The sequence below is a fragment of the Mobula birostris genome, chromosome 2 (genome assembly GCF_030028105.1).
Source record: "Mobula birostris isolate sMobBir1 chromosome 2, sMobBir1.hap1, whole genome shotgun sequence".
In the NCBI taxonomy this organism is placed as follows: Eukaryota; Metazoa; Chordata; class Chondrichthyes; order Myliobatiformes; family Myliobatidae; genus Mobula; species Mobula birostris.
The window spans coordinates 32,680,986-32,706,624 of NC_092371.1; the positions used below are offsets into that span (position 1 = coordinate 32,680,986).

General features: G+C 42.6%; 1 protein-coding gene across 1 annotated transcript in view; it reads right to left on the reverse strand.

Moving 5' to 3' along the window:
• Window positions 1-16,348: 16,348 nt before the first annotated feature.
• LOC140208167 (protein-glutamine gamma-glutamyltransferase 2-like) overlaps window positions 16,349-25,639 on the reverse strand; it is a 49,484-nt gene continuing 40,193 nt past the window's right edge. The window contains exons 8-13 of the mRNA XM_072276651.1: window positions 23,137-23,240; window positions 22,571-22,813; window positions 22,011-22,283; window positions 20,069-20,229; window positions 17,779-17,912; window positions 16,349-16,509 (exon numbers count right to left, since the gene is read on the reverse strand). Coding sequence (XP_072132752.1) covers window positions 16,359-16,509; window positions 17,779-17,912; window positions 20,069-20,229; window positions 22,011-22,283; window positions 22,571-22,813; window positions 23,137-23,240 — 1,066 coding nt within the window. The 3' untranslated portion in view covers window positions 16,349-16,358. The remainder of the gene's footprint in view (window positions 16,510-17,778; window positions 17,913-20,068; window positions 20,230-22,010; window positions 22,284-22,570; window positions 22,814-23,136; window positions 23,241-25,639) is intronic.

The window sequence follows — 25,639 nt, forward strand, 5'->3', positions numbered from 1 at the left end:
GGGTAACAAAGAGATGGCAGAAGAACAAAATGAGTATTTTGCATCAGTCTTCACAGTGGAAAACATTAGCAACATACCTGATAGCCAGAGGTCTCAGGGAATAGAATTAGGTACAGTCAAGATTACTAGAGAGAAAGTGCTTGGGAAGCTAAATGGAGTAAGAATAGATAAGTCTCCCAGACTGGATGAGGTGCACCCATGGGTTCTGAAGTAGGTGGCTTTGGAGATTGTGGAGGCATTGGAAATGATCTTTCAGGAATCAATAAACTTTGGCATTGTTCTGGAGGACTGGAAGGTCGCAAATGTAGTTCCGCTGTTTAAGAAAGGAGGGAGGCAGCAAAAAGAGAATTACAGACTTACTTGTCTGACATCGGTACTGTAGTTGGAAAGTCAATGGAGTCGATCTTCAAGGACAAGGTTATGAAATACCTCGAGGTGCATGACAAGATAGGCCCAAGCCGGCATGGTTTCCTGAAGGGAAGATCCTGCCTCACCAACCTATTGGAATTTTTTGAGGTAATCTCAAATAAGATTGACAAGGGAGAGGCTGTGGATGTTGTGTATTTGGATTTTCAAAAGGCCTTCAATAAGGTGCCGCATAAGAGGCTGTTTAATAAGATGAGAGCCCATGGAATTAGAGGAAAGATATTGGAATGGGTGGAGCATTGGCTGATAGGCAGAAAGCAAAGGGTGGGAATAAAGGGATCCTATTCTGATTGGTAGCTGGTTACTAGTGGTGTTCCGCAGGGGTCGGTGTTGGGACCGCTTCTTTTTACAATGTATATCGATGATTTGGATTATAGATTAAATGGTTTTGTGGCCAAGTTTGCAGATGACACCAAGATAGGTGGAGGAGCAGGAAGTGTTGAAGAAATGGAAAGGTTGCAGAGAGACTTGGTCAGTTTAGGAGAGTGGGCAAAGAAATGGCAGATGAGATACAATGTTGACAAATGTACGGATGTACATTTCGGAAGAAGAAATAATTGGGCAGATTATTATTTAGATGGGGAGAACATTCAAAAATCGGAAGTGCGAAGGGACTTGGGGGTCCTTGTGCAGGATACCCTAAAGGTTAACCACCAGGTTGGATCGACAGAACGGAAGGTAAATGCTAGGTTGGCGTTCATTTCAAGAGGAATAGTGTATACAAGTAAGGAGGTGTTGATGAGGCTCTATGGGGCACTGGTGAGACCTCATTTGGAGTACTATGTGCAGTTTTGGGCCCCGTATCTTAGAAGGGATGTTCTGATGTTGGAGAGAGTTCAGAGAATATTTACGAGGATGGTTCCTGGAATGCAGGGGTTAACATATGAGGAGTGTTTGTCGGCTCTTGAACTGTATTCATTAGAGTATAGAAGAATGAGAGGGGACCTCATAGAAAAATTTTGAATGTTGGAAGGGTTGGACAGAGTAGATGTGGAAAGGCTGTTTCCCTTGGTGGGTGAGTCCAGAACAAGAGGCCACAGTCTTAGAATTAGAGGATACCCATTTAAAACAGAGATGAAGAGCAATTTTTTTAGCCAGAGGGTCGTGGATTTGTGGAATCCGTTGCCACATATGGCTGTGGAGGCCCGATCATTGAGGGTGTTTAAGGAGGAGATTGATAGGTATCTAATTAGTCAGGGTATCAAGGGATACGGGGAAAAAGCCGGAAATTGGAACTAGATGGATGAATAGTTTAGCTCATGGTGGAGTGGCGGAGCAGACTCGATGGGCCGAATGACCTACTTCTGCTCCTTTGTCTTGTGATCTTGTGACATGGTTCATAGTTAATTCATAGTTTTATTGGAGTTCGGAAGAGGTGAGAAACCCACGTAGTTTCCGTAATTGACTATTATCATGTGCTACTCCTGAGGCATCACGAGATTCAGTGACCAGCTGCAAGGGTGCAGGCTTTTGTTCAGGTAAAAAGGTTCAGATGCCTGAGCAGAACAGGGAGGAAGGTAGCTCTGCCACCTCAGCTGTTATATGACATGCACACGCCACATATCCACTAAAACTTCCCACTTTTTCAGTATTAGATCAGGATGAAAAGCTGTCAAAGAAAAATTACACGCGGGCTTACATCAGGTGGCATTTTACAATAGGCAGATTTTAAATCGTAAAAGTTCTTTAGTACAGTTTGGGAATGGATTCTCTAAACTGCGTACTCTATGGTGCTGGTGGAAACTTAACTAAATTGTCTCGGCCCAGGAGCATCTCCGACCCAGAGGCAGGGCTGCCCCTCACGGACATCCCCATTTACTCCTGCCGTGTCCACAACTAAATGCTTCAAAAAGATAAAATGCCCTGATACAAAACAAAAGATATATACTTTGCTCTCTCTCTTTGGGGTGTGCAGGGAGGAGTAGCACCTCTGGTCGTGCTCCGCCCAGAGACAGCTCGTCCACCTTTGGTCCCCGCTTGCCACCCAGCTCTCAGCTGTGGCTCCAAGTAACTGCTTGCATGTGACAATGGCCGCACCCCGGTACACCGACTGGACTAGCGGGTGAGGGTAGTGGTCACCTCCAACCCCGGTGAGAAAAAAATATACTGTACCTACCCAAGCAGTTTCGGCGGACTAGAGCAACGACAAGAAGGCAGTGTTACAACGCTTCGTGGAGAGCGAAGGTCCTGACTATTCACTACAGCTGAGGAAGACTCCCGTCGTGACCATTTTTTGTACCATTGGACCAAGATTTTTGAGGCCGAAAGAGTGGAACTGCCCCAGAGTAATGGTTTTTTCACCCTAAAGAGTGGAACTGCCCCAGAGTAATGGTTTTTTCACCCTAAAGAGTGGAACTGCCCCAGTGTAGCGGCTTTTTCACCACAAGAGGCGGAACTGCCCCAGTGTAACGGTTTTTTCACCATAAAGAGTGGAACTGCCCCAGAGTAACGGCTTTTTCACTATAAAACTCCTCTCGCGCAAGTTACGTCACCATCGGAAATGACGGACAACCAACACTGTGGCCATGGTCTCATTTTCATGTGTGTCGGATCAAAGAACTGAAAAACCCATTTAGAATTTATATCACTAGTGTTACTTAAACAACTAGGTCTGAGCCCGGAACGTCGACTGTAAACTTTTCCATAGGTGCCGCCTGACCTGCTGAGCTCCTCCAGCATTTTATGAATGTTAAAACCGAAGTTTACGTTGAAAGTTTAAGCAGAAGCGAATCTGGCAACGATTAGCCAAAATTGGGGCACTGTCAATTTACAAATAAAGTTATAACATTCAAGTTGTATGGGAGAGCTATGGCAATGCTTTTACAGCAGCATAACATTGCCCGGAAGCTATAATGGAGCAGCTGGGAAATCTCACACATTCTCATTCCGCTTAAAAGCTTTAATCCTTCGGTGCTGGAATTGCTTATGGCAATATTGTAGTTTTTGTATTTTGTATATTGTATTTTGGTAATATTACCGGCAACTGAAGCTGCCTTGAATGGCTGGAAGACCAAGATTTTCCCTGTAGAAGTGGGATGCAGGGGATTCGTTGCTACATCTACGACCAGTCTATTGAAGAAGATGGGGGTGAGGGGTCGCTCCCTCCAACAAGCAATCTTGTCAAATGCAGCAGAAGAAAGCAGCAATTGGATTCAGATTAAAAGGAAAGACAACAACTGGGCTGCAAGATGAAGACAGGAGGGTATGGAACTGAGGGGGGTGTATCTGGGACGCCAGGTAGCACCGTTGAGCCCTCTGGAGACGTCGTGGGCTTATCAACGAAATGTCAAAGAAGGAGGGTGCCCACCTGATGACCCCGATGACGTACCTACCCTCTCTCCTTGTCACCACTCCAAACCCACTGCCAACATCGAGAGTGCCAACTTACCATGGGGATTGAAACATCAAGTCTTAGTAGCTCTACTACTTAACTCTTCACATCAGCATACGCTTTCCTTTAAGCTAGGTTGAAATTTATTGACAATAACATTTATTCAGACGGGCAGCCTCCGCTTCTAGAGTTAATCTGGAATACTTTTGAAAACATTCTACATTGTCTTTCGTTTGACACTGTGTTATTTTATGCCAATCCACAGTGTGAGAGCAATTGTTTCTCAGAGGTACATTTAGATCAGCACATCGCTTGTCCCCTCTGCCTCCTGTTTCCTGGAGTGGTAGGGAGAGCCTCCGCCAGTGGCCCCGGCCTCACCGAGTAGCCAGGAGGCGCCACTTGGCCTGGACTTTGTTGAAACAGGGCCTGGGGTACGTCGGGGTGCAGCACGTTATGGTCATCTGGACTGTTCTCGTTCTGACTCGATTGTTTCTGTTCAAACACTGAGGTAGTTTTATACTTTGCTTATTCTTTCTGTGTCTTTTCCTATTTTAACTTTTGTTCTCCCTCTGTTTTTTTTTTACAGGATCGATCTAGCCGTGTTTAAAATTTCACACTTACATTGAACAAACGCAGTCCACCCTGCAGCCTTCTCACATTTTCATTTCTCTAACAGTCGCGTTTGCAGATAATTGGTGCATTCCACCCATACAATCTCAACACACTTACTGCCTTCTGGTCCACAATGTACAAACATTGTAAGCTACCGGAGTCTTTTTAGTAGTCCGCGTAGGGGCCTTTCACGTTACCATTCACGCACACACACATCAGGGGGCGTACATCCACAAACTTTACAGAATTGCTTTTTTAGCCACACACTTAACCTTGCTCCTGCAAATTCTGACCTGGAGCAGGTAAGTTCTTTTTCTCTCCTGCTCTTGCGGAATCCGACCAGAGTCGGAACAACTTACTTTCTCTCAGTAAATGTGTTCTCTCGGGATCCGACCCGGATCGGGGCACCTTCCTTTTTTGACGCTACCGCCTGTCTATGTCAGTGATTAACGTCGGAGTACCTGGACTACTCCGCACAGCTGGAAATTCGTGTTCCAGCAGCATACTCAAGTCCCTTGCTCAAATATGAGCTGCCAAGCATTTAGCGATGATCAACTACGTCTACCGGAGCTGATTTTTTCCCGTATACCGAAGTCAAGTGTTAGCCATCTTCGTGGAACTTCCAAACAAATGTCTTTGCCAATGAACTAGACTTAGAACAATCGCACGCTTACTCGTCAATCATACTTTGTTTTACTATGCGCAAGGAGAACTACACTATCACCACACTGTTCTAAATTCTGAACATAGAAATCTACAGCACATTACAGACGCTTCGGCCCACAGCGTCGACCATTAGGCTTACTCTAGAATCTGCCTAGAATTACCCTACCTCATGGCCCTCCATTTTTCTAAACTCCATGTACCTACCTAAGATTCTCTTCAAAGGCCCTGTTGTATCCGTCTCCACCGCCGTTGCCGGCAGTGCATTCCACGCACCCACCATTCTGTGTGAAAAAAACATATCCCCTCTGTACCTACTTCCAAGCACCTTAAAACTACGGCCCCCGTGTTAGTCATTTCAGCCCTGGGAAAGAACCTCTGGCTTCTGAAGAAAGCAATTCCTTTTTTATACAGATTTGCCGAGCAGTTACAGATATTGATCCTAATCTATGTATGCTTGAATTCCTACTTGAAAGTAAAGCAGTTGTTCCTTAGTTGGGCAAACAACAGGAATTCTGCAGATGCTGGAAATTCAAGCAACACACATCAAAGTTGCTGGTGAACGCAGCAGGCCAGGCAGCATCTGTAGGAAGAGGTACAGTCGACGTTTCAGTCCTGACGAAGGGTCTCGGCCCGAAACGTCGACTGTACCCCTTCCTAGAGATGCTGCCTGGCCTGCTGCGTTCACCAGCAACTTTGTTGTGTGTTGTTCCTTAGTTGCCATGTGTTAGCGTTATTTCGTTATATTCTTATCTTATCTCACTAAGGGTAAACTATCTTGCAAAGGGCAGCCATGCTCTTCAAAGACCTTTCTTGTGTGGGTCGTCTGTTGTCTGCAATCTATCCTTGCCTGAACATTAACTCTTGCTATGCCCTAACTTCAACAAGCATTTCCAGAGCAAAATGAATACATTTCCACTCTGTGCAAAGCATGTCATGTGAATTTGTAAAAATAACCTTATTTTATGTAACTTATGGTCCTGAATGCTTTGGAATTGTTTGATTGCACAACTCAAGTCTGAGAAGTTATTCCAAACATATAACACAATTGATTTGGAAGGAGGATGGGAACCCAAGTCATACAGCTGAGAATGGGGCAATCGATAGACAAGCTGATTCACTCTCTATTGATATTGAGGAAGGACAAGCAGATGATGGGTGTGGGGTCAGAGTTTTGGGTTTTGGATCATTGGATCTTTATGAGCTGTATAAAGAGAGACTCATATCCTTGTGGGCAGGTTTGTTACAGTTGTTGAGGAGGATTTAAACTAATTTGGGATCTGGAGTGATAGGGCTGAGGATTAGGTTGTTGGTTTACAAGTGAGACTGTCAGGAAGGACAGGCAGATGATAGGGCAAAATTGCAGTCAGTGGGATGAGTTGCAGTGTAAAAGGGGGGTGAAATTGAAAAGGGTGAATGATACAGGACTGTAGGTATTATATTTGAATGCACACAGTACAGGGAATAAGGTAGATGGACTTGTAACACAGTTAGAGATTGGCAAGTCCAATGTTGTGGGCTTCACTGAGTTGCGGCTGAAAGAAGATTATAGTTGCAAGCTAAACATTCAAGGATACACATTGCATCGAAAAGAAAGGTAGGTAGGCAGAGGTGGTGGCATGGTTCTGGTAAAAAATGCACTCATTCCGGAGGCTGGGGGGGTGAGAGATAGGTAGTTACACCCAGGATGCAGGACACAAGAAACTGGGTGACAATCAGAAAGAGAAAGGGATTAAACAGACAGTGCAGAGGACCATTGAGGTCATCCCCCCCACAGCAACAGGTATACCAGTTTAGAAACTGTTGGTGCTGGGCGATGACCTAGCAGAGGAAAGTCACAGTACTCGGATCTCTGGCACTGAGTCTGGCTCTGTGACTCAAAAGGGAAGGGGGGAGACGAGGCACTCTGTGGTGAAAGGGAATTCGTCATTTAGGGACCAGAAAGGTGGTTCTGTGGATGAAAATTAGATTCCCAGACCCTGGTGCCCGGGTCCGAGACATCTTGGATCAAGTCCTCAACATTCTTAAGTGGGAGGGTGAACAGCCAGAGGTCCTGGGCCATGTAGGTACCAATGACTTAGGTAGGAATAGTGTCAAGGTTCTGAAAAGTGTGTTCAGGGAGTTAGGTGCCTCATCAAAGAGCAGGACCTCCAGGGCTGTGATCTCAGGATTGCTACCCATGCCATGTGATAGTGAGGCCAGGTATAGGAAGAGTATGCAGTTTAACACGTGGCCATGGAGATGGTGTACGAGGGAGGGCATAAGATTTTTGGATCATGGCACTCTCTTCCAGGGATGGTGGGACCTGTACCGAAGGGATGGTTTGCACCTGAACTGGAGAGGGACTAATATCCCAGCGGGGAGGTTTGCCAGTGCTACATGTTAGGGTTTAAACTAGAGTTGCAGGGGAATGGGAACCAGAGTGGAGAGGTTTTGGAGATGGATGTTGTTAAGACATCAGGCAAAGTCAGGAACCAAAAGGTTGAGCATGGTGCAACAAATGTCCGGAGCAGCATATATTTTAATGCAAGAGGTATCAGAAGAAAAGCCAAAGAGCTCAGGGCATGGATCAACATCCGGAATTATCACATTGTAGCCATGAGTGAGACTTGATTGCAGGAGGGGCAGGAACGGAAGCTCAGTATTCTGGGGTTCATTGTTTTAGACGCAACTGAGCAGGAGGGATTAAAGGATAAGAAATGGTATTACTAGTTAGGGAAAACATCATGGCAGTGATCAGTCAGAACTGACTGGAGAACTCATCTAGTTAGGCATTATGTGTGGAAATGAGACATAAGAAAGGTATGACTACATTAAGGGATTTAGAGGAACAAATTTACAGACAGATCGCTGACTGTTGCAAGAAACATAAAGTTGTTATAGTAGGTGATTTCAACTTTCCACATTTTGACTGGGACTCTCATGCTGTAAAAGGACTAGATGGGATGGAGTTTGTTAACTTTATTCAGGCAAGGTTCCTTAGTCAGTGTATAGAAGTCCCAACGAGAGAGTGTGTGATACTTGTTCTGCTATTAGGGAATGAGAGCAGGCAGGTGACAGAAGTTTGTGTAGGGGAACACTTTGCATCTAGTGATCACAATGCCATTAGTTTCAAAGTAAATATATAAAAAGATAGGTGTGGTCTATGGATTGAGATTCTAAATTAGAGGAAGTACCTAGGGGTGTACCTGGATGACAGACTTGAGTGGAGCACCAACACAGAGGCTGTGTACAAGAAGGGCCAGAGTCACCTCTACTTCCTGAGGAGACTGAGGTCCTTTGGAGTCTGCAGACCTCTCCTTCACATGTTCTACCAGTCTGATGTCTGTGCAATCTTCTATGCGGTGGTGTGTTGCAGCACTGGGCATCAACATGGGTGATGTCAAACTGATTAGAAAGGCTGGCTCTGTTATAGGAGTCAAACTGGACACACTGGAGGCTGTGGTAGAACAAAGGACCCTATGGAAAATCCTGGCAATTCTGGACAATGTTTCTCACCCTCTGCAGGCCACCTTGGCTGAACAGAGGAGTACATTTAGTAATAGACTAAGGCAACTGCACTGGTCCAAAGTGTGCTATATGAGGTCATTCTTACCCTTGGCCACCAGGTTCTATAATGAGTCAACCTATAGCCGGGAAGGTGATGACCCCCTCCTGTTAGATTGTTTGAGGTAACTTATGTTTTATTCTTTCTTGCTTCTCCTAATATTTGTACATATGTATAATCTGTGCACTTGTAATGCTACTGTGACACTGTAATTTCCTTTGGCATCAATAATGTATCTATCTATCTACCTGTATATTTTGATGGTATCAGAAAGGATCTGGTAAATGTGGATTGGGACAGGCTGTTTTCTGGCAAAAATGTACTTGGTAAGTGGGAGGCCTTAAAAATGAAATTTTGAGAGTACAAATCTTACAGGTGTCTGTCAAAATAAAAGGCAAAGACAAGAGGTGTAGGGAACCTTGGTTTTCAAGAGATATTGAGAGACCGGTTAAGGAAAAAAGAGGTGCATAACAGGTATAGGCAGGTAGGAACAAATGTGGTGCTTATTGAGTATAAGAATGCAAGAGAACACTTAAAAAAGAAATCAGGTGGGCTAAAATGAGGCATGAGATTGCCCTAGCAAATGAGGTGAAGGAAAACTGTAAGGGATTCTACAGATGTGTTAAGAGCAAAAGGATTGCAAGGGACCAAATTGATCCTCTGGAAGATCAGAATGGTAATCCATGTGTGGAGCCAAAGGAGATAGGGGAGATCTTAAAATAGCTTTTTTTTTGCATCTATATTTACACAGGAGATGGACACAGGCTCTATAGGAGTGAAGCAAAGTGGCATCAAATTCATGGATCCTATACAGATTACAGAGGAGGAGGTGTTTGCTGTCCTGAGGCAAATTAGGGTGGATAAATCCCCAAGGCCTGACAAGATGTTCCCTCGGACCCTGCAGGAGCCAAGTACAGAAATTTCCAGGGCCCTAGCAGAATGTTTAAATCATCCTTAGCAACAGGTGAGGTACCAGAAGATTATAGAGGTATGCCAATGTTCTGATGTTCAAGAAAGGCTCTAAAAATAACCCATGAAAATATAGGCCAGTGAGCCTGACAACAGTCAGGAGAAAATTAGGAAAGATGGTATTCTGAGGGACTGGATATATAAGCATTTGGATTGGATTGACATGGACTGTTTAAGGACAGTCAGCATGGCTTTGTATGTGGTGGGTCATGTCTTACCGAGTTTTTCAAGGAAGTTACCAGGAAAGTTGTTGAAGACAAGACAGTGGGAGTTGTCTACATGGACTTTAGTAAGGCATTTGACAAGGTTGACAGGTCTCACATGGGAGGTTGGATAAGAAGGTTTTTCATTCAGCATTCAGGATGAGGTAGTGATTTGTGGGAGAAGCCAGAGAGTAGATGGTTGCCTCCCTGTTTGGAGAAATGTGACTACTAGTGTGTTGCAGGGATCGGTTCTGGGTCTGTTGCTGTCATCTATATCAATGATCTGGATGAAAATGTGGTTTACTGGATCAGCAAATTTGTGAATGATGTCAAGTTTGGGGATGTAGTGGACAGTGAGGAAGGTTATCATAGCTTGGAGTGGGGTCCAGAGCAGCTGGCAGATGGAATTTAATGCAGACAGGTGCAAGATGTTGCACTTTGGTAGGAACAACCAGGGTAGGTCTTACACAATGAATGATTCGTTACTGAGGAGTATGGTAGAACCAAGAGATCTGGGAATACAGGTCCATAACTCACTGAAACTGGTGTCACAGGTAGATAGGGGTTGTTAAGAAAGCTTTTGGCACATTGGCCTTCATACTGATTATAGGAGATGGGATACTATTTTGAGGTTGTATAAGATATTGATGAGGGCTGATTTGGAGTATTGTGTGTAGTTTTGATCACTTCCCTACAGGAAAGATATAAATAAATTTGAAAGGGTACAGTAGGATGTTTTCAGGTCTGGGGGACTTGAGTTATAAGGAAAGAGTCATAGAGCACAGCACATAAACAGGCCCTTCAGTCCATCTAGTCTATGCTGAAACTATTTAAACTGCCTACTCCTTTCAACCTACACCAGAACCATAGCCCTCTATACCCCTACCATCCATGTACCTATAAAAACTTTGCTTAAACATTGAAATTGAGCTTGCATGCACCACTTGTTCTGGCAGCTCGTTCCACTCTTTCACGACCCTCTGAATGAATAGGTTTCCCCTCATGTTCCCCTTAAACATTTTATCTTTCATCCTTAACTCATGACCTCTAGTGGTAGTCCCACCCCACCTCAGTGCAAAAAGGCCGCTTGCATTTACCCTATCTATACCCCTCATAATTTTGTATACTTCTATCAAATCTCCTCTCGATCGTCTGTGTTCTGAGGAATAAAATCCTTACCTATTCACCCTTTCCTCATCTCAGGTCCTCCAGATCCAGTAAAATCCTTGTAGATTTTCTCTGTACTCTTTCAATCTTATTTACAACCTTCCTGTAGGCAGGTGACCAGAATTGCCCACGATACTCCAAATTAGGCTTCACCAACATTTTATACAACTTGAACATAACATACAGTCTCCTGTACTCAATACTTTGATTTATGAAGGCCATGTACCTAAAACTTTCTTTACAACTCTAACTACCTATGATGCCAATTTCAATGAGTTATGGACCTGTTGGCCAGAGAGAACTACAGTCTGCAGATCAATGAATTTGAATGAATCTAAGACAGTGGAAGCAGACAGTCCAATTATCTTTGTTCTTGCTATGAAGGAGAAGATGAAGGCTGCCAATTTATGAAGAGATTCTATTCTTCATTTTGTGAGTCAGTGTTTTAAAAAAAGCACAATCGTGCCTCAGGTAACCTGCTGAACTACGGATCATTTCCAAATAAGAAGTTATTTGTGAAAAGTTCTTTGGTTGAATGTAAAATGCAGCTCTGAAATGTTTCCCTGTGCCTGGTCTGTGTGATTCAAGCTATTTGCAGATTGAGAACAAAGAGCCATATATTACCAATCAACACACATCAAAGTTGCTGGTGAACGCAGCAGGCCAGGCAACATCTCTAGGAAGAGGTACAGTCGACGTTTCAGTCCTGACGAAGGGTCTCGGCCTGAAACGTCGACTGCACCTCTTCCTACAGATGCTGCCTGGCCTGCTGCGTTCACCAGCAACTTTGATGTGTGTTGCTTGAATTTCCAGCATCTGCAGAATTCCTGTTGTTTGCATATATTACCAATTTTCACTTGCTGGGAAGAGGGCAAGAAACGGATGCTAGCCTGGAGCAGAGCCAATAAAAAGGTGTTAAGGGTCAGGCACATGACCTGCAGCCAATGACACTGGAATGCAACATTTGAATTGGTAAGAAATGGATATAAAAGCAGACACTTCAGGTGTGCTGGCAGTGGTAGCTACTGCAGATGTGAGGTGCCCCACGGACACGTGGAGATTTGAATCAGGACTCCGAGGAACATGTGGCCAGCAGCAAAAACTCCTTTTTAAATAGTCATATCTTTTCTGTTTGTTGACTGTTCATGGAAGGTCAGGAAAACTTAGAAGGGGTGCACACAGGTATTGGTTGTATAAGTTCATGTGTACTTCTGTTGAGATAATGAAGATACTTGTCGGTAAGTACAGATCTCCTTGTGCCTATCTGAATGTTATTACTTAGTGCTTGTCTGATTGTCTAACTCTTGTAACAGACCTGTGTTCCCAGATATTTTTGTTCTACCACACTCTTCATTTCCCTACTGTTCACTATGTAAGACCCACCTGGGTTTGCCCTACCGAAGTCCAACATCTCGCACTTGTCTGCATTAAATTCCATTCTGCCATTTTTCATACTGACCCAGATCCAAGCTCTGATAGGCTGCCTTGCTCTCCACTACACCCCCATTCTTGATGTCATCCCCAAATTTGCTGATCCAGTTCACCGTATTTTCTTCCAGGCCGTTGATATAGATGACAAACAACAATGGACCCAGCACCAATCCCTGTAGCACTCCACTAGTCACAGAACTCCAGTCAGAAAGGCAACCATCTGCCACTACTCTCTGGCCTCTCCTACAAAGCCAATGTCTAATCCAATTTACTATCTTATCTTCAATTCCAAGTGAATGAACTTTCTCGACCAAGGTCCTCCCATGTGGGATCTTGTCAAATGCCTTGCTAAAGTCCATATAGACAACATCCACTGCCTTGCCTTCATCAACTTTCCTGGTAACTTCCTCAAAAAACTCCATAAGATTGATTAGACATGACTTACCACTCATGAAGCCATGCTGTCGATCCTTAATCAGTCCACGTCTATCCAAATACTCATCCAACTGGTCTCTTAGAACAGGGGTCCCCAACCTTTTTTGCATTGCGGACCGGCCAACCGGTGGGGGGGGGAGGGGGAGTTGGGGTTGCCAACGGACAAGGGTAGCAGTCAAATGCGTTGTTTACCCAGAAAGACTACAATGACCATGAAGCCTTGCACGTGTACCAGTGCGCATGCGCGTCGTGACCTGCTGATTCCTCCCCACCAGCAAATCCTTTTTGGTGATTCTGTTCGGGGAGGGGTGTTAATCACTACTGGAATATAGGCGATAAGTGGGTAATACCCTCAATTTTGTTTCTAAAAGGGTTTATCGAACGAATTTAATATTAAACACACAGCGCATATTTTCCTCGCATGAATATAGTGATAAGTCAATTATCAGGGGAGCTTGAAGTAAGTGTTGAACAAACTTCCAGTAGAAGTGGTAGAGGCAGGTTCGATATTATCATTTAAAGAAAAATTGGATAGGTATATGGACAGGAAAGGAATGGAGGGTTATGGGCTGAGTGCAGGTCGGTGGGACTAGGTGAGAGTAGCATTTGGCACAGACTAGAAGGGCTGAGATGGCCTGTTTTCGTGCTGTAATTGTTATACTGTCACTTATAAGTCAATAGCATCATAACATTTTAAGTAATATTTGGATATTAAACACACAGCACATATTTTCCCTGTATAAATATATAAAGTCATTGCAACACACCAATATCGCTGAATCAGTGGGAGCCCTGGGCTGAATACTTGTTCCCTGCAACAAGACGGTGCCATCGAGGGGTGATGGGAGACAGCGATACTCGAAGGGGGTTCCTGATGTCCAGTCTATTCCACAGTTTAGTTTTCGTTGCATTCATTGAAGAAAACTCCGCTTCGCAGAAAAATGTTGGAAATGAAAGCAACGTTTTCAGTGCTTTCGTGGCTATCTCAGGATATTTAGCCTTGACTTTGATCCAAAATGCCGACGAGATGTTATGTCAAACATACTTTTCAGCCCGTCGTCATTTGCAAGCTCGAGGAGTTGAACTCCTTCCCACCCTGACACAGATGATGCGTGTGTAATGACCTCGCGTGCATAATAGCTGATCAGTGACCGTGGCAGGGAATGAGGAAAGGTGCAGCCGACTCATATCGCCAAATCATATCGTTTCCTCGCGGCCCGGTAGCGCATGCTCTGTGGCCCGGCACCGGTCCGCGGCCCGGTGGTTGGGGACCGCTGTTATAAGTGCCCGTATAACAATTACAGCACAGGAACAGGCCATCTCGCCCTTCTAGTCCGTGCCGAACGCTACTCTCACCTAGTCCCACCGACCTGCACTCAGCCCATAACCCTCCATTCCTTTCCTGTCCATATACCTATCCAATTTTTCTTTAAATGATAATATCGAACCTGCCTCTACTACTTCTACTGGAAGTTTGTTCAACACTTACTTCAAGCTCCCCTGATAATTGACTTACCAGTATATTCATGCGAGGAAAATATGCGCTGTGTGTTTAATATTAAATTCGTTCGATAAACCCTTTTAGAAACAAAATTGAGTGTATTACCCACTTATCACCTATATTCCAGTAGTGATTAACACCCCCCCTGAACAGAATCGCCAAAAAGGATTTGCTGGTGGGGGGGGAAATCAGCAGGTCACGACGCACATGGGCAAGGCTTCATGGTCATTGTAGTCTTTCTGGGTAAACAATGCATTTGACTGCTACTCTTGTCCGTTGGCAACCCCCCCCCCCCCCCCCCGGTTGGCCGGTCCGCAAGAATATTACCAATATTAAACTGGTCCACAATGCAAAAAAGGTTGGGGACCCCTGGACTAGAATATAAAAGCAAGAATATAATGCTAACACTTTAAAAGACATTGGTCAGGATGCCTTGGCGTATTTTCAGTGTTTTTGGCCCCTTCATCTGAGAAAACACATTCTGGAATTGGAGAGGGTCCAGATGAGCACCACAAGGATAATTCCAGCAATGAAAGGGCTAATGTATGAGGTGTGTTTGATGGCTCTGTGCTTGTACTTGCTGGAGCCTAGAAGAATGATATGAGTTTCTCATAGAACAGAGATGAGGAAGAACTTCTTTATTCAGTGGGTGATGAATCTGTGGAATTCATTGCCACAGTTGGCTGTGGTGGCTAAGTCGTTCAGTGTTTTGAAAACAGAGGTTGATAGGTTCTTGATTAATCAGGGTATCAAATGTTGCAGGGCGAAAGCAGGAGGATGGGATTGAGAGGAAGAATAAATCAGACATGATGGAATGGCAGAGCAGACACAATGGGCTGAATGATATAATTCTGTTCCTATGTCTTATCGCCTTATGGTCTACCATCACCAAATTAATTAAATTGGTGTTTCCAGAGCAGAATGTATTCACTTGCACTTTCTTCAAAAACATTGTGTAAACTTATTTTAAACAACTTCATTTTATGTAACACATGGTTCTAATTGCTTATGAATCATTTATTTGATCTTCCAACTTTAGTTTGAGAAGTTAGATGCACATGTGTAACAAAATCACCACATTAACTAAATCAATGTTTCCAGTGCAATGCTGCGAGCTTCAGAAACACTACTACGGCATGTGTGAACTTTTAAACAATATTATGTTATTTAACACATAGTGCTGAGTGCTTTGTAATCATTTATTTGATTGTGCAACTCAAGTCTGAGAAGTTACTATTAATGTTTCTGGAGCAAAATGCACACATTGCAGATTTCTTCCAAAATATGTGCCAACTTCTTTTAAAGAATTTTATGTTATGAAACCAATGGTGTCAAGTGCTTCAGAATCATTTATTTGATTGCGCAACTCAAGTCTGAGAAGTGAGATCCAAAAACATGACAAAATCAAAACATTCCAGAGGCTTAAGGTTTGCTGAAAATTGGGCCCCCAGCTGTACAATAATTATGGCAAATAGCAGATGTAAATACCGTGCCCTGATGCTGCTCATGTATCATAGGCTTTGCAAAGTTATTGGTCTCAAGAAACTGTAGTTATTTTTGTAGGAGATATTTGATTAACAGATGGAAAACTGGGCAATGCTTAGCCCACCATATTGCTGCAAAGACATTAAAAATACTCTTGTTTCACTTATTTCTATTGCTCTTCATTAAGCACAAAACAGGAATACATACTAAGTTGCTCTTTATCGTGCCTGAGTGTTAGCCAAGTTGCCCTAGTCCCAGAATAGAATACTGTGATTTGTTTTTCTCCAATTTAGCATAGAATTCCAAAAGAAGCATTGGGAACTGACCAACTCAAATAGCAAAATACATATTTTTCAGCGGACAAGATATAATCGCCTTCTGGTAGTTGGACATTTTTCACAGAAATTGAATACAGTGGGGACCCATTTCACACCAACGATGGCTATCCTAACGCATAATCACTGAACAAATATATAACACAAGTTCACAACAGAGTTTAGAACATTTTGATTAAATTTGTTTGAAACAGATTACAATGCAACTATTGTTAATAAACATAGGAGTTACGTATCCATTAATCAGTTTAACTTAAAAAAATGGGACAGTGATATTCTTGAATCCTTTCACATCCTTAATTCTGTTGCAGTCAAAATCCACCATTAACTTCCGTAGTCCTGCTTTACTGGGGATGAATTGACATACATTTCTAGTTGATTGGTTCACCTTTATCTCTGGCACCCTGGAAATGCAAAGGCAAGATAGCTAGTTAAAAGAAACACTCACAGAATAATTTCAGGGCTTTTAAAAGTAATTAAAATCAGTCTGTTGAAAACCTCAGGGTGAGACCCTGGAGGAGAGACAATAGTGATAAAAAATTTATTGAAGCTACGGCTATAACATGCAGCAGCTATAAAGAGACAATATCAGCAGAGATGAGTGTCCAAGATCCCTACTGTGTAGTTGGGAATTAGTTCTGTAAAATCATACCAAGGAATTTGGTCAAGTTTTGGTACAAGTTTGTGAACTGCCTTTCCGTGGATGATCAACTATTTCATCCAACGAACCGAGAAACAAGATGGCAAGCCACCCAAGGTGACGAACCTGCACGGGAAAGAAATGTGTAATGACGCAGAGGATTTAATACGGTTGGATGTACTGTATAAGTTTATCTTCACTTGAAGAATCAGAATTTGATTTTCTGCAAGAACTGATTATTTTTGTAAAGACTTTGACAAGTTACTGAATGAGATTTACTTTGTTTAAAAGTTATAATCTTGAAGAATTGTCATGAAAGGAGTTAAACTGTGTATATATAATTTTTGAATTTGAATTTAAACTGAAACTGAAGTTTACTATAATACTTGAGAATAGGAATTATATTTGGTTTTTTAACTAACTAGGGATAAGTAAAAAGGAAAGTTTAGTCTGTAAACTTTTAATTAGGGAATAACTCTAGATCTAATTAGTTAGGGAGATTAGAGTAATAAAGGAATCTCACTGATTCTAATTAAAAAGGAATTTGTTTTGGTTTGTTAGCTAAGATTTGGAACCTAAACAGCATGTTGGAATTCTGAATTGTTCTTGCTCATGTAAATACATTGTATGTAGTTTGTTCTTATAAACAAACATTATTTCCAGAAGTGTGTGGTTTCTATTCACTGCCTCCTTCCGATACCTGGTACCTTCTGATGGCCTATTAGCACCTAGTGTAGTACTATGTAATTTGATTTTCCCAAAGAGTGCGGCGTCTAGTCACATGCGATAAGACTGGTGCTCCACAGGGTTACAACTGGGTGTCAGCCTTCATTGTCCTCTGGGTCTGCTGTATGTCAGAACAAGCTGAATTATTTCATGCAAGCAAAGCTCCTTTCTGCTTTGTACAGGCCTTAGAGAAGATTCCAGTAACATGCTACATAATTCAAAGGAATGTCAGAGAGATTTTTGTGTTCAAAGTTAGTCATTTATTTGCTCTATCCTGTGTTCAGGAGCTGCTGCTCCTTCTCCTTACCTGATTTTTCTCATGCCATCAATCAGTCCTATTCCTTCGATCGTGAAGACGCAATCAAAGAGTGGCTCAGACAGTGGATTGTGAAAAATGATTTCTGCAGTCAGCTCACGCCTCAGAATGGCATCCCCCAGTATCTGAAGAAACAAATTTGTTAGGTACTATAATTATTCCTAATTCCAGGCTGTTGAATCAATCAAATTCATTTACTTGATATGCCTGTGGCCCTAATGTAATATTTGCTGATTTAAAGTGAGACAATTTCTCACCTTAATGATTTTAAAAGAATAAGAAGACAGTTGCTAGCCGTCAATACTGGGGAACGTTATCTTATTCATTTGAAGACCTGGAGTTCCTACTCGCTTTCCTTCCATATACATCTTGAGCTGGCATCAGCAATTTCAACAGAGAATTCACGTCAGTAGAGACAAGAAATAGGTTTGGGGTTTTCCTTCCCTCAGGATTGCTCTTATCCAGGATGTTCTGTAAGCTTGAAGTAATTTTAGCTACTGCATAGTATAGGCAGGAGTTCCAATGAAAATGAAGGCCTTTGCATTGTCAGTTTATTAGGCCGAAGCAATCTAATTGGTGATGGTTTTGAGTTTGAGTAGAAGGGAAGAGATCGAGGAAAGAACAAAGCAAGAGAAGTTAAGAGTATTGGGAGAAAAGTTCTGTGATTGAAGACAGCGTCTGAAGGTGGTGCATTGGGATGAATGAGCAACAGTGCTGGATGACTCTCAGCTAAAAAGCTGTGTTGAGGGAGAGTGCCAGCTCAAAGCAGGCCAGCTGTGAAGGAGAGGAAAATGCCAGACAGAATTAATGAGCATCAGTCATGGGAAGTGGACATGGGTAAGGCAGGCCAACAGGGCTCTGCTGAAGCTGTACAGACCAATCCTCTGTACTGTGGATACAATGGATTACAGAAATGTTGATGAACTCCAACCATAGCATTGACTTTGCAAGATGGAGATGGGAGGACATCAAAGAAGATGAAGTATTAACAGGGCCTATAAATTCACAGAGTTAGATGGAGATGCAGTCTGAGAATAGTCCGACTTGAACAATAAACACCCATTTTTACACTAATCTTGTATTAGCCCACATTCCCATTTCTCTCCTCCCCCAATATTACCACACTTCTATCCATTAGGGGCAATTTATTGTGACCAATTAACCTAGCAATCCGAGGAAAACAGAGGGAAACGCATGCAGGCTTTAGGAAAAACTCCTCACAGACAATTCAGATCAGAAGAGGTCCAGAGTCACTGGAGCTGTGAAGTAGCAGTTCCATTAGCTTCCCCGCTGTAGTTCTCCCAAACAGAGAACGAGGGATGAAGAAGGAATTCCTTGGATTCCACCATAAAAAGCATCTGCACTTTGTTTTGTTCAGTGCCTGGAGCTGTCTTATAAAATCCTAATCATTTTTCCATATTCATTAATGAAACCAGTCCAATTTAGCTCCTTGACAATTCAGATGTTGTCTTATGCTCTTGGGAAGTTATGGTTGAAAAAATGTTCTTTCTTTGAATAGAGGGAATGTAACAGCACCGGTTAATGAGATGGATAGGAGAATCTGTAGCCAAGAAAGAGATGTCAGGATGGCGTGTTGACTCCCAGGTGCTAGGGTCCAGGATGTTTCAGAGCAGCTGCAGAATATTCTCAAGGTGGAGGGTGAACATCTAGGGGCTGAGTGCATTTGGCACTAATGAGATTGGTAGAAAGGGAGAAGAGGTCCTGCACAGAGAGTATAGGGAGTTAGGAAGGAGGCTGAACAGGCCTCCAAGGTCCTAATCTCTGAATTACTCCCCTCCCGGTGCCATGTGCTAGTCAGGTCATGAATAGGATGGCAGTACAGATGGATGAGTGACTGAGGAACCGGTGCAGGGGGCAGAGTTTCAGGTTCTTGAATCATTGGAATCTCTTCTGCTGCAGGGATGGCATGTATGAGAGGGACAGACTGCACCTAACTTGGAGCAGAACAAATATCTTGGTCAGGAGGTTCACTAGTGCTACTCAAGAGCGGTTAAATGAGTTCACTAGGGGGATGGGAAGCAGAGCACCAGGTCAGAGAGTGGAAGGATGCGATGCAGATACATTAGAGAGTTTTAGGAGAGTTTTAGACATGCACATGAATGTGAAAAAATGGAGGGATATGGATATTGTGTTGGCAGAAGAGATGAGTTTAGTTAGCCATTTGATCACTAATTGGTTCAGCACAACAATGGCGAAGTATTTCCATATTAATTTGACTCATTTGAGTGTCTGTAGTTTGTAGTTAGTTGAAGATTATTACATTAATGATGACAGAAGGTTTGACCACGGTAACATCTTCTACTGCCAACGCATTGTCATTTGTTCTTGCATCAGCTGCCAGGGCAATCAGCTTGATCAGTTGGTGGTTTTCCAGGTAATTCCCAAACTTTCTGAAAGGCACTTTGATAGGTACCGTCGTAACTGAAAGAACAATTATTAAACAGGAGACATGAAAGTAACTTATCACTTGATCTAAAATATTCATTTCATACATATATACATTCTGTGGCTGCTTTATTAGGTAACCTGTGCACCTGTTCATTAATGCAAATATCTATTCAGCCTTAAGTTTCCTTGTTGTCATAACCGAGAGGGGTGGAGGGAGTGGAGGGGGTGGTGGGGATGAGCTCCCTCTACCTACTAAATGCTCCCAACATCTCAAATAGCTTCTGACAACCAAGTCCAGCTCCTGGCCTTCACGTGTAGCTTAGCTGCTAAGCCCTGTGGAACTGTTGCTACTGACAGGAGAAAATGGGTTTACTGGTATCTTAAAACCAGTCGCTCCTGGCAGATGGGGCTCATCAGCCGTGGTTGGCAGCTCATCCAAGAGAAGGAAAACTCTGATCACACACCTCCGCTGCCTTGAGGCTATACCCACTCATGGGGAAAGCTTTGAGAGCAAACCCTGAATGAAAAGCTGGAGCTGGAGTCCCTAAGGCTGTCCTACACTGAGTTCAATGCTGATTGGCAACTACTGCGACACTGGCGTTCCTTTGGATTCATTAGCTTTGTAGAGAGGGGGAGCCTGCTGCGTGGGCCACAGCTTGCTCTTTATATTGCACATACAGCTAGGACACCACATCCAAGGTCGACACAACCAATCCAGCCAATCATGTGGCAGATTGCAATGCGTGAAAGCATGCAGGCATGTTCGAGAGTTTCAGCTGTTGTTCAGAGCAAACATCAGGCCTTGGTGAGGAGGATTAATGAAAATCCTAAAGTGTTCTACACGGACGTGGAGAACAGGAGGTGATTTGATAGATGTGGTAACAGGCATAGGTACAGTGGACAGCCAGAGTCTTTTCCCAGGCTGGCAATGGCTATTATGAGAAGGCATACTTTTAAGGTGATTGGAGGAAACTATAGGGAAGATATCAGAATAGTTTTTTTAAATACAGTGAGTGGTAAATGTATAGAACACACAGCCAGTGGTGGCAGTTGAGGCAGATGCATTAGGGATACTTATGAGTCTCTCATGGATGAGAGTAAAATGGAGCGCTTGGTGAGAGGGAGGGTTAGATTGATCTTGGAGTAGGTTATATGGTTGGCACAACATCATGGGTCAAAGCGCCTGTACTTTGTAATTTAAATGGCGACCCTGATAAACTGGAAAGGCAGAGTGTTGGGACTAGAGGAGAGTGTTGGGCCGATTTTCTCGCGCTCCCAATATATTCACTCCTCTCTCCATGACACCAAGGCAGGAAGGTTGCCCCAGCTACTGTGCTTCATGCCTGTGAGCTTCCCGGTGATCTGACCAGCTAATATGATGAACTGAGACCGAGGCTTTGGGCCTGCTCTGGGATTTCGGATGTAAGGACTCAATTTGGTTTATGCTGTGCTTGCTTCTTTAGTCTGCATGATCTGCGTTCTTTTCTCTTTCTCTGCGCATTGGCGGTTAGTCTTTAATTTTTTTAAAATTAGGTTCTTTTGGGTTTCTTGCTTTGTGGCTGCTTGTAAGCAGACAAATCTCAAGGTTGTATAATTTATACATTCTTTGATAATAAATGTACTTTGAATCTTGAATCTGTGCTGTACAGTTTCATGTTCTGTGTTTGAAAACTTTTGCATTACTGTGGTTTTAAGTCTGATATCTTCAATGTCTTTCTGGTATCAGAACATAAACATCTAAATCTTAAAACAGATTATTTGCTAAAATAGTAACTGAACATACATATAATGCAATATTAAAGTAATATCATTACCTCCATTGCTTTTAACAACAACATCATTCACACTCAGAGCCATAACTTGTTTCACAGGTTGTCCGGTGTATTTCAGAATTTGAGCATTAAAGTGAAGGTGGCAAACCCTGCTCTCGAAACTGCGATTGGAGATGTTCACAAAAGCATCAATATCGGATCCATAGTTTACTGAATTGTCAATTTTCATATGCACATCAAATTTCTCTTCTTGTACAGGTTCCAGCTGATTTCTGAGTTGAGCTTCAGCAAATATTGCTCTTTCTTTTTGAGCACCTAAGTATATTGGAAAAAACATTGATTAAAGAATAAAAGAAGACAGATAATAAGTTATTTATTAATTTTTCTAACATGCTAATTTTGAAACTATGAATTGTTTTGTAATCCATACACTTAATTTAAAACAACACACTACCTTTCAATTTGCTATGCAATCCATCGTGAAATATGTTGCCATTTTTCTACCACTGCTATAAACCATGACTTTTACGCTGTATGCGAGGTAATGACGTAATAAGAAATTTTAAGAAGTACATTTTCTTACAAATGCTTCTTTTGCATACCCTCAGGATGCTTGTAATTGATTGTGATGTCTTCACGATCATTACTGCCGCAACCCTTGGTGCTGATATATTTTCCCACACGTTGACTTTCGACAGATCTCTTTACTCGTCTGCCATCCCTGCATCTCTGCCATGTTACCACATCTCCATTGACCTCCGCGAAAACAAAGGGGACATCGTACTTCACCTCCACTGCCCCATCTTTGATTGCATTGACTGGAGCAGGCCCACAGCAGTAAATTCCTAGAACAAACAGAGAAACGATTGAGAAAGAGAAACCAGTCAATTGCAAAATCATCTTGAATTCAACAAGTCTCTTACCGAAGCCCAGACTGACAAATGTAGCTGTTGAAAAATTACATACATTTATAAAATTGCATAAAAGTTTCTCACAATATAGCAGTAATTAAGTCAGGATTTGAAAAAAAAAGATGCAATATACTTGAAAATAACTATAATTTTGATATAAGGTGCTGCAACTGAATTACTTTCTAATAGTTCTCTTTTGACTGGCATACAGTATTTATAGCCCATGCAATGAGCCATTATCTTATTTCAGTCATTACCTTCACTCTTCTCCTGTGGAGTTGGGTCCAGAGCCTGCCATCCATCATAACCTGGCTTTAGGTCATTTCGTGCCATCCAACTCTCCACCCAGACGTGGAAGTTCCTGCATCATAGGAAGAAATTAACCTGTGAACTTTGTAATTGCAAAACACAAGGAAATCTGCAGATGCTGGAATTTCAAGCACCACACATAAAAATCGCTGGTGAATGCAGCAGACCAGGCAGCATCTATAGGAAGAGGTACAGTCGACATTTCGGGCCGAGACACTTTGAGTCCTGACAAAGGGTCTCGGCCTGAAACGTCGACTGTACCTCTTCCTATAGATGCTGCCTGGCCTGTTGTGTTCACCAGCAAATTTTAAATACAGGTAAGTGCTTGGTTCATCTGTTGGTAACCCTCAGCCACAATCTTAGTTTGAGTGGTTAAATTAACATCTTTTTTTAGAAAGTGAAATGTTTCAGTCTTTATCCCAATCCATTTATACACATTTCCAATGGCATATTTATGATAATTTTGAGATATTTTAATGCATCAGTTGAGAATTCATTCATCAGAACTTAGAACAATGAAATATTCAATGGGGAAGACATAATGACACAGGGGACAGTTAGAATAATTTCTTGGGAAAGTTAAATCTCTAACAATGTATTTTACAGAGCAATGGATTTGAAAATCAGAGAGAAAGCATGCAATCAGTAATTTCCAGGCTGTCTACCTCATTTAGAAAAACAATGACTGGGCACTTTTTGTCATGCAACCCCATATGGGTGTATGTACCATAGACAGGACTGAGTTACCTATTTGGCAAGTATAATACTTATCAACATTCTTGGACATCCTGCATTTTACTGACTTCCCCACCCACTCACTGATTCTTCCCCATCGAAGAATATTTCCACCCAAGGAGTGATCATAAATTGAAGCACACTCCCTGACAGAGTGGTGGAGGAAGAGACTCTCACAACACTTAAGAAGCATATGCAGTCAATGGCTACTTTATTAGGTACCCCTAATTAACCAGCTCGTTAATGGAGATACCTAATCAGCCAATCATTGGCAGAAACTCAATGCATAACATCATGCTGACGTGGTCAATAGGTTCAGTTGTTGTTCAGACCAGACATCAGAATGGGAAATAAATGTGAATTTGATCTTGGAATGTTTTTTGGTGCCAGACAGAGTGGTTTGAGTATCTCAGAAATTGTGATCTCCTGGGATTTTTATGCACAACAGCGTCTAGAGTTTTCAGAGAATGGTGTGAAAAACAAAAAAAAAGAACATCCAGTGAGCAGCAGTTCTGTGGGTGAAAATGCCTTGTTAATGAGAGAGGTTAAAGAGGAATGGCCCATTAGTGTGGTGCCCAAGGCAGGCCAAACTTTGTGAATTTATGGGGATCATAAAATTAATATATATACAATCAAACTAGGACACACTGTCTACGGTGCAAGTTCTGTAAGCTGAGTTAGCTCTTGGCCAAAGTCCTTGTGCAAATTGGAACTGCCCCAAGTATAGCCACATTTCAAATTCATGTTAATTGCTTTGGGCATTTACACTGAGTGGCTCATTTTATTAAGTACACCTGTACGCCTGCTCATTAATGCAAATATTTATCTAGCCAATCATTTTTCAGCAACTCAATGCATAAAAGCATGTAGACTTGGTCAAGAGGTTCAGTTGTTGTTCAGACCAAACGTGGGAATGGGGGAGAAATGGAAGAAATATGATCTTGGTGGCTTTGACCATGGAATGGTTGTTGGTGTCCAGTGGGGTGGTCTGAATGTCTCAGAAACTGCTGATCTCCTGGGATTTCCGCACCTAACACATTCTAAAGTTTACAGAGAATGGTGTGGAAAACAATTAGAAACAACCAGTGAGCCGCAGTTATTTGGGCAAAAGGGACTTGTTGATGAGAGAGGTTAGAGGAGAATGGTCAGACTGGTTCAAACTGACAGGAAGGTCACAGTAACTCCAATAACCAAGCATTACAACAATGGTGTACAGGATGTACATAATAAGCGGCCACTGGGTATATACCCAGAGTGTAAATACCATAAAATAAGCTTTTTTTTTGCAGCAACATAGTACGTTACAAATATGACAGATATAAATCAAAGTAAATTATACCAAGAACTGTGGTCTCGGGTTAGGCAAAGGGAGGATGTGTGCATTTTGTGGTTAATTCTCGTTGGTGCCTCGATGTGGTGGTTCTGTTGTACTTGTGTTCCCCTGGCTTGGAATACCTAATGGTCAAATGCAGCCCATTCTATCTCTCCTGTGTAATCTTAACTGCAGTGTATATACCACCAATGATCGACTATACTTAACACTCGTGATGCTGCATGATGCCGCCTCCAAACAAGTAACAGCCCATCCCAGCAGAAATTCAACCAGACTTGTTTGAAGAAAACCCTGTCCAATTACCATCATCATATAACCTGCAGCACTAGAGGTCCCAACATACAAGACTATTGCTATACTAAGATAAGGAATGCCTGCCATTC